The sequence below is a fragment of the Lynx canadensis genome, chromosome D1 (assembly GCF_007474595.2).
Source record: "Lynx canadensis isolate LIC74 chromosome D1, mLynCan4.pri.v2, whole genome shotgun sequence".
Classification (NCBI taxonomy): Eukaryota; Metazoa; Chordata; class Mammalia; order Carnivora; family Felidae; genus Lynx; species Lynx canadensis.
The window spans coordinates 55,586,072-55,595,769 of record NC_044312.2 but is presented as its reverse complement, the minus strand read 5'-3'; the positions used below and the strand labels follow the sequence as shown (position 1 = coordinate 55,595,769).

Genomic DNA, 9,698 nt, shown 5'->3' with positions numbered 1-9,698 from the left:
GTCAAAGGAAGACGCTGAGAAAGACGCTGTGCCTCTGCACAGGTTTTATCAAGCCAGGGCTTGCCGATGGCTTCAACCCAACCCGCCTTAGTTTAATCAAACCACACACACAGACACACACATACAAAGAGATAGAGCCTCTGACACGTCCAGACAGAAAACAGCCACAGGGATATCAGAAACCCCAAGCCTACAGCCAGGGGCGTGTCTGGGCGGGACAGGCAGCCTGGGTAACCGTCGTCCCGGTGACCTGATCACAGCCCTTTCCTGGGAAAAGGAACCCCCCCCCCAACCAGGGGAACCCCTGTGGCCTCGGGGTGGGCGGGGCGCCGCCTGGCGAGGGCGGCCTGGAGGCGCCGGTGGGCGGGGTCTCCGCCGGGCACTGCCGCTGACGGAGCCGGCCCCTCCCCTAAGGGAGAGAGGGTGGGCGGAGCGTTCGGTGGGCGCGAGAGCAGGGCCCGAGCCGGCCTGGGAGCTTGCCGAGCCGAACGCGGCCAGCGGAGCGCCTGGGCGGCGGCGGCGGCGGCGGCGGCTGCGTGCGCGATGGCTCCGGCCGCGGACCGCGAGGGCTACTGGGGCCCCACGACGTCCACGCTGGACTGGTGCGAAGAGAACTACGCGGTGACCTGGTACATCGCCGAGTTCTGTGAGTGCGGGCGCCCGGGCCTGAGGCGGGAGGCAGGGAGGGAGGGCGCCGGTCCGAGGGGAGACGCCGCGTGAGGAAAGCGGAGGGCGGACCTGGCCGCCCAGGGAGGCACCAGGCCTGGCTGGGGAGGTGGAGTGGGGAGCCCCGGCCTGGGGGCAGGAATGGGAGCTCTGCCGAGGAGGGGAGCCGATGGGGGAATCCAGTGTGTCGGGTGAGACTTGCCGGGGTCCGAACGGGTTGGGGAGGGTTGAGTTTGGGGATCGGAAGAGAAGTGGGGAGTCCCCCGCTGGACCTGAGGGGAGGCCTGAGGGGCAGGACTGGGGATGGGAATTATTTTATGACGGGAGCAGTGGGGCAGGCTGGGGCGGCCCTAGAGGAGGTGGGGAGAGTGGAGGATTCTGCTCGTTAGAATGAGGGCCTGGGACACCTGCTCCTACTGTTGCTGCCACCACCTTCGGCCTTAAGGGCACAGGAGAAGGGAACAGGTCCTAACTTAGTCTCACCCCAAACGTGGAAACTCCCAGGTCTTTTCCTTCCTCTTTCTCTGTTTTCTTCGGACCTCTTCGTCACCTCCAGGGAAGGTGTCGGGCTCACAGGAGCACAGGGGACCAAGTCCCTGTGCCACTCTGCCTGCTTCCTTTCCTACTACCTAAGGGTTAGAGTTCATTTGAGGACACTACTTCCACTGATTGCACCTTCTGAGGACTTGGGGAAAAATCCTTCTCCAACTGCTTGCCCCTGACAGGCACCAATTGCCCCCTAGGTAGGTAGGTGTGTGTGCGTGTGCGTGTGCGTGTGCGTGTGCGTGTGTGTGTGTGTGTGTGTGTGCATTGCCCCAGCTCTTACTCCACTAGGTAGGTAGGTATGTAGGTAGGTAGGTAGGTGTGTGTGCGCGTGTGTGTGTATTTCCCCAGCTCTTACTCCACTAGGTTAGGAGAGCACAGGAAAAATCTGCCATTTCTTTTATGCACTTTACGTGGGTTAAATTTTGAGACAACAATGTTTGATCCTTCTTCCGGTACCTACCTGTTTCTGGCAAAGTATAGAGAATATATATATATACACACACGTGTGTGTGTATATATGTGTGTGTGTGTGTGTGTATGTGTGTGTGTGTGTATATATATGTGTGTGTGTGTATATATATATATGTATATATATATATATATATATATATTTTTTTTTTTTTGGCTATTATTGCCGCCTTTTAATTGGACCCACTTTCTCAGGGCATGAAGCAACTCTTCTTAGCTAACCTTCCCATTGCTACCTCCTTTTCCCAGACATTTGTTTGGCTTTGTAGGGAAGAGGCAAGAGTTTCATGCCAGCTGATCCCACTTGATTCTCTTCACAGTAGTTGGCTAAATAAAAAAAGAAACCCGAACTCTTGTTAGTGTTCAAGATTTTAAACCATTCCTTTGAAACCATGATTTGCGCTGAGAGTCACGTTTCCTGAACTACTAAAGTAATAATTTTTATATAATAATGGAAGAATATGGGCAGAGGGATCACTTGTAGTATAATTACTTGGCAGCCCAAATGTTGGCAAGGAAGCGCTTTACCAATTTGTTGTTAGATCATGTTGGCAAGCCCATACCTGGTCCAGAGAAGGTCCGTGAGAGGAAGGGACTTAAAATCATGCTTTCTGAACTGGAAACGTGTAACATGGAAGAACAACATGAAGACATTGCCACGGTCTTCAAACATTGGATGGGCTGTCATACAGAGCAGTTAAACTTTCTAAATTTCTCTAGATAGTGGAATTAGAGTATATGGATGGAAACTAACAGTAAGGGGAGAGATTTTGCTTCAGCCTAAGGAAACTTTTTAACTGAAGATAAGCATGGAATGGCTTGCCTGGAGGTGGAGGTCACTGTAAGTGTTGAAACAGACATTACTGAACTAACTCACATGAGTATTTTATGAGGAATTATTTAGTAAAGAAAAGGGGTTGGCTTTAGTTGACCTTTAGGCCCTTTGCATATTTATGGGTGGATATAAGTAATAATGGCTCTTAGTTTAGAACCAAGGATTAGAATCAAGAGAAAACTGACGGTTAAGTCATGTGAGCTATGAAGGTGCAAGATAGCTGTTCTGCCAGATAGCTGTGAGAAATGGGAAATGGCTTTTGGTCTTAATGTCCTCAGAGGAGGAAACTGAGAAGACTGCAGGGTGGGTTTTGACATAGGAATCAAGGGTTGCAAGAAGAGAGTAAGTGAATGTTGGCTGCCCTTTGCACATGTGCCTTGGGAGAAAATTATTTGGAGGAAGTTGAGGTCAAGTCTTTTTACCCAGGAAGCAGAGGGTATCCATCATTTTTTGGAGTAAGAGAATTAATCTTTGAAGAATATGCTGGTTAATAATGATGTGTTTAAAATAAATACAATTATATCATTATTATGATATTTACATTAATGATAGGAATAGTAAAGATAATGATGACAATAGCCATATGTAAGTGCTTACTGTGTACCACACTTTGCTAAGCACTTCCTCTTCTCCCTTTCAATCTTTACCTAAGGTTGCAAAGAGTGATGTAGAGATGGTGTTTAAGTTGAGGTCTGATTCTAAAGCTAAGTCATACAGAGAAAGACAGATACCACATGTTTTCACTCTTATGTGGATCCTGAGAAGCTTAACAGAAACCCATGGGGGAGGGGAAGGAAAAAAAAAAAAAGGTTAGAGTGGGAGAGAGCCAAAGCATAAGAGACTTTTAAAAACTGAGAACAAACTGAGGGTTGATGGGGGGTGGGAGGGAGGGGAGGGTGGGTGATGGGCATTGAGGAGGGCACCTGTTGGGATGAGCATTGGGTGTTGTATGGAAACCAATTTGACAATAAATTTCATATTAAAAAAAATAAATAAATAAAAATAAAGATTAAATGAGATAAAAAAAAATAAAGCTACTATATCTTGTACTATCACACACTCATTGTTTTGTCCCTGCATGCAAGAAGTAAGGACAGGTGAAATAGAATACTGTCACAACGGACAAATTGAATAATTATTCATGAACCCCGTCTTTCAGCACTAGGCTGTGTGTATTTTGAGTAATAAAAAGAGGAGTTTGGGGAATTGCATGTTCAGATATGGCAGCAGTTCTTAGTCACTGAAATACCAGAAAATCTTTCTTCTTAACATCACCCAAGATCATTTCAAATTCCTTTTCTGTTTTTTTTTTCATTTTTTTTCAAATTCCTTTTTTGTTTGAGCAGATTGTAAAGGTAGAGGTTTTCTCTTTAGTTGTGAAATAATGTGTTCCTTGATGTGCCAGAAGTTATAGGTACAGGCAGTCCTCTTTATAGTTGTGTAGGACAGCACAAAGGACCTTGCAAGTTAAAACCTGGCAAAGTAGTCTTAATAATCAATGGGAGGGGCGCCTGGGTGGCGCAGTCGGTTAAGTGTCCGACTTCAGCCAGGTCACGATCTCGCAGTCCGTGAGTTCGAGCCCCGCGTCAGGCTCTGGGCTGATGGCTCGGAGCCTGGAGCCTGTTTCCGATTCTGTGTCTCCCTCTCTCTCTGCCCTTCCCCCGTTCATGCTCTGTCTCTCTCTGTCCCAAAAATAAATAAACGTTGAAAAAAAAATTAAAAAAAAAATAATCAATGGGAAAAGTTATGATTGTTTTGTCACCTTTAAAATTTTTTTGTCAAGCACTATAAACTCTCCTATTGTTGGTTATAGATATATAGAGAAATGAAAAAATAGTAAAACTAATGTTTAGTATACTATAATTTGAAACATCATCCTTTTCTCACAACCACTTTCTTCATTTATGTTGGTAAGTTTGTCTTCATTAAGTTCCTCTGGCTGCATATCTAGAGTCTCTGGAATGGCAGCAGTCAACATTGTCAGTGTCGGCGGTTTCTTCAATAACTCTGTTTATGTTTGATTGGAATTTCACTTCCAACATTATCACTTTTTGTTTCTTTGCTACACTTTCATCATTATTGGCCATATCCCTCTTTTAATTATTCATTTTTGTAAAATATCACCTACGTTCATCACCAGAGACAAGGAAGCAACTCAGCTACTTGCCTTGCTGTCTGTACATGAACTGATTAACAGATGTGCAGTGAATGAATAATCACCAACAGTTTTTGCTTTGATGTCTTATCCATTGTTAGATATTTAGGCAGTTGGGGTGCCTGGGTGACTCTGTAGTTAAGTGTCCGACTTTGGCTCAGGTCATGATCTCATGGCTCGTGAGTTCGATCCCCGTGTCGGGCTCTGTGCTGACAGCTGGGAGCCTGGAGCCTGTTTCAGATATTCATTCTCTCTCTCTCTCTCTCTCTCTCTCTCTCTCTCTCTGTCCCTCCCCTGCTCACACTCTCTCTCTCCAGAACAAATAAACGTTAAGAAAAAAAAATTAAAAAAAAAATTTAGGCAGAGAGTTAATTTTCTCTCAGCACTTTAAATGTTATTCATTGTCTCCTGGCTTTTATCGTTGCTGATGAGAGGTCTACCATCAGCTTAATTTTTGTTCCTTCGCAGCTCATTTTGTCAAATTCAGCAACAGACTTTGAAAGAAGTGACTTTTCAAGTCAGTTAGGCACTGATTGTGATGTGCTTCTATTATTTACATAGTGATTTGTGGACTGAACACCTAGTTGTGAAGTTTGCACTATATTCAGTCACTCACGGTTAATGTACTGTGGTACCTGAAATTTGAATTGTGTTGTTGGGGAATTGGAATTATTTAACTAAACTGTGTACCTGGAATTTGTGCGTATTAGAACTCTTTAAAGTGAAGATTTCCTGTGCATTTCTATTCTTTACAACATTCCTAGTGAGTAGGTACGTGGACTTCCCACTTTATTGATGCAGGAAATTAAGTAAACTGCTCAGCATCATACAGCTATTAAGTGGCAGAAATGGTATTCAAATATGGGTCTGACAATTCTTTCTACTAACACATAGTTCTGTGGGAAGTGGAATTTCAAGCACTGTTAGTTTCATGGAAGAAATGTTACCTAAAGGGAGGTGGAAAGGAATCCTTTAATTATGGTCTCAGACGAGAATTACCCAGATAAACTATAGTGTATAGAATATGCAACTATATAAAGTCACCTGTTCAAGGTGGCTGATAGGCCAGTGGGGGTATAAATAGGTAAGTACTATTAGGCATTTTCTGTTTTCAAGGGAAACGCATTACTCAAAATGTACTTGAAAGAAGAATGTCCCAAATTGATGTATTATGAAGGAGGGTTTATTGGAAAGCCAAAAAAAAAAATTATAATTTCTAATTATGGGTTTTATAGAGGTTACCTCAGTCTGAGGGGGTAACTTAGTAAGACTTTCATGAATGGGGAGAATGGGTGGTAACTTCTGGTAGGACCATCCAGCCATCTCCCTTTTGTCCTTGGGCTAGAATGATTCAATCTGGGTAGATACCATCCTTCTCGTAGCTTTGTTGTCCCCCTCCCCATCCTATTCATAGGAATTGGACAGAAGCAAAGTAGGACAACCCTCAGTTTTTATAACATTATTATGGGATTTGCTTAGATGAGGTTTTTCTTTGACACTATAGCACAAGACCAGAGAGGCTTCAACCAGCCTCTCTCCCATACACATATGCCACTCAAGGCATCTAGCTGCTCGTGGCTCATTGCTACCTTTCTTTTCCTTTCCTTTTTCCAGGCCCCCTCCCACCCATCTTCTCTGAATTGTAGCCTCAAGTAAGTGAGTGTGCTTCAGGCTTCTTTTGGTCCTGGAGTTCTGTGGGCTGGCAGAGGTGATACTCCTGTCACCTAAGGAAGGCAGTCATTTTCCTGAGGGTTATTGACAGTCAAGCAGCACTGCTTCACACATAGCTCAAAGTAGTAAGTCAACTGAAGACTGAGGCCAAGTGAAGGGCCAAATTCAGTGTACAAAAAGATTTAGATTTAATATGTACAAGTCAAAGATTGCCAGTAAATTGTTTCCAGTGCTGTGATGGATGTATATATGTGGTGCATTGGAATACAAGGAGAAGTTACTCGTTAAGAGCTTAAAGTATAAAAGCTTTACAGTGTTAGTACTGGAAGAACTGCCATACAGTTTATTTATTTATTTAAATTTGTTTAATTGTGCAAAAATGCACATAGAATAAAATTTACCATTTTAACATGTATAGCTTAGTAGTGTTAAGTACCTTCATGTTGTCTTGCAATGAATCTCTAGAACTCTTCATTTTGCAAAACTGTAACTCTGTACCCATTAAATAACTGCCCATTCCTTCTTCCTCCCAGACCCTGGTGACCACTCTTCTACTTTCTGTCTCTGTCAATTTGACTACTCTAGGTGTCTCATATAAAGACAGTGCTGTCTTTGTCTTTTTGTGACTGGTTTATTTTATTTAGCATAGTGTCTGTGTAGGTCAATCCATGTTGTAGCATTAGTTAGAATTTTCTTCTTTTTAAAGCCTGAATAAAACTCCATTATGTATATATACTACATTCTGCTTATCCATTCCTCTGTTGATAGACATATGGGTTGTTTCCACCTCTTGGCTATTGTGAATAGTGCTGCCATGAACATGGGTGTACAAATATCTCTTTGTGACCCTAAAGTGGAATTGCTGGATCATATGGCGACATAGCAGCTATTTAAACCTGTTCATTAGAAAGAAATCCTTTTATTATTTTCTTTCTTGGGTCCCATGCATTTATTATTATTATTATTACTTAAATTGTAATTTATTATTACTTATATGTAAGTTGTTAATGTACTTTATCTCCATCTTAATTAAATAAAGGTGCATGTAACTGCCAGAGGAGTTCTATTCACTGTTACCACACTGTATTGATCCACGTGAGATGTGTAATGTCTTGATATAATTCTAGTCCAAAATAAAACAGCATAATATTTTCACTAAAGCCTGGTTGTGGATAAATATGATTTTTGAAATATTGAAAATAGTAGAAATAACAATAGCGAACATTATGAGACAGTTAATAGATGCAAAGCTCTATGTGTATAGGATCTCATTAGAATCCCTATTATAATCCTTATAATGGCTCTTTTAAGTGAGATTCTTGTTAGTTGTCTTACAAATGTGGAAGTTGAGGGCTTATAGAGGGGTTAAATAATTTTGTACAAAGTTGTTCACTTTGCAAGTGGCAGAGCCAGGATTTGAACTCACACAATCTGACTCTAGAGCACATTCTCCTTCCTTTCTCTCTTTTTCTTTTTTACTTTTAAAATTAGCTTTTCGTGGGGCAGCTGGGTGGCCCAGTCAGTTAAGTGTCTGATTCTGCTGTCAGCACAGAGCCCACTTCAGACCTTCTGTTCCCCTCTTTCTCTGCCCCTCCCCCCCTCAAAAATAAACATTTTTTAAAAATTAGTTTTTTGAGGCATAATTTACTTAAAATGCATCCATTTTAAGTGTATGGTTTGAAAATTTTTGACAGGTGTATATATCTATGTAACCACCATTGCAGTCAAGACGTAGATTTTTCTATCACCCTAAAAAAGTTACCCAGCAGAGCACTTAGTTGTAACCATATAGTATACTGCTTGATCTCTGAGGTAGGTACTGTTGTAATCCTAATTTGCAGTTAAGACATTACAGTTTAGGAAGATTAAATAACTTGCATAACTTGCCCTCGGTCACACACTATTTTTTTTAAATGTTTATTTATTTTTGAGAGATAGACAAGAGAATGAGCAGGGGAGGGACAGAGAGAGAGGGAGACACAGAATCTGAAGCAGGCTCCAGGCCTCGAGCTGTCAGCACAGAGCCCAATGCGGGGCTTGAACTCAAAAGTCGTGAGATCATGATCTGAGCCAAAGTTGGATACTCAGCTGACTGAGCCACCCACGTGTCCCCCTCGGTCACACACTATTAAGTGGCAGAGCCTAAGTGACCCAGGAGCCTTTTGATTCCAAAGATATGCTCTTAATACCATACTATGTTGCCTCCCTTCATTACTACTTTTTCAGACCTCAGTGGGTCCAGGGACCTCAGATTGGGAACTAGTGGTCTGATGCTTTCATTTTACTTGTAAGAAGAAAGACCTTGAGTATTGAAGTGATTTGCCTAAGATTATGTTACAAATTAGTGGTAAAACCTACGCCAGAATCCATATTCAGTAGTTTTTCAGGGAAATGGTAGCTGCTGAGGAAGATGATGTCAGTGTTGCTGATGTCATATTGTTAATGAGTTACCAGATCATAGGACTTCCTCAGAAGGAAAAGAGCTCCCAGTGGGCTAATTTTTATGGTGAAGATACCTAACATCTATAGTATGCTTTACAGCAGTGCTTCTCAGAGGTAAATGTGCATGTTAATTACCTTGAGATCTTGTTAAAGTGCATATTCTGATTAGGTGTGGAATGTGGCCTTAGATTCTGCATTTCTTTAAAAATTTTTTTTTTTAACATTTATTTATTTTTGAGACAGAGAGAGACAGAGCATGAACAGGGGAGGGGCAGAGAGAGAGGGAGACACAGAATCTGAAACAGGCTCCAGGCTCTGAGCGGCCAGCACAGAGCCCGACGCGGGGCTCGAACTCACGGGCTGTGAGATCATGACCTGAGCCGAAGTCGGACGCTTAACCGACCGAGCCACCCAGGCGCCACAGATTCTGCATTTCTTATAAGTTCTCAAGTGATTCCAGTGCTTCTGGTCTGGAGCTATACTTGGAGGAACAAGGGTTCAGGTTCACAAAGCACGTTTAATTCTTTTTTTCCTGTGATGTGTAGGTGTTATCCCTGTTTGTATGTAAGGAAACCAAGTTCAGAAGGATAAGTGATTTGTTCAGGATCATAGGGCTGGTACTGGAACCTATGTTTCTAACTTTGAAAACCAAGCTAGGTGTTGAAACCCTCCAGCCCCCCATTCACAGTAACAAGACTGAAAACACTGCATGTGAAGGAGAGCTTGGAAGTGATTGTCCTGGGTAGTAAGCAAAATTGAACTTAAAATTGAACTTACTTTTTCATTTCAGAAAGTTTTCATTCTCATTTGCTCCTAACACTTTTGCCAAGCTCAAACCAAACCACTTTTTAGACTTAAGTCTGTAGTTAGTAATTAGTGTTTAGTAGTACTTGAAGGCTGAGAGCATTTTGAAGT

At 42.7% G+C, this 9,698-nt stretch overlaps 1 protein-coding gene across 3 annotated transcripts in view; it reads left to right on the top strand.

Moving 5' to 3' along the window:
* Window positions 1–470: 470 nt before the first annotated feature.
* The window catches only part of ACER3 (alkaline ceramidase 3), a 168,287-nt gene continuing 159,059 nt past the window's right edge, over window positions 471–9,698 (top strand). Inside the window, exon 1 of one of the 3 annotated variants that reach the window (XR_003972242.1) lies at window positions 471–646. Coding sequence is in view for 1 of the 3 variants with exons in the window: in XM_030331630.1 (XP_030187490.1) it covers window positions 544–646 (103 nt within the window). In the remaining 2 variants the exon portion in view is untranslated. The remainder of the gene's footprint in view (window positions 647–9,698) is intronic. The other 2 variants (XM_030331630.1, XM_030331631.1) reach the window with 2 other exon arrangements.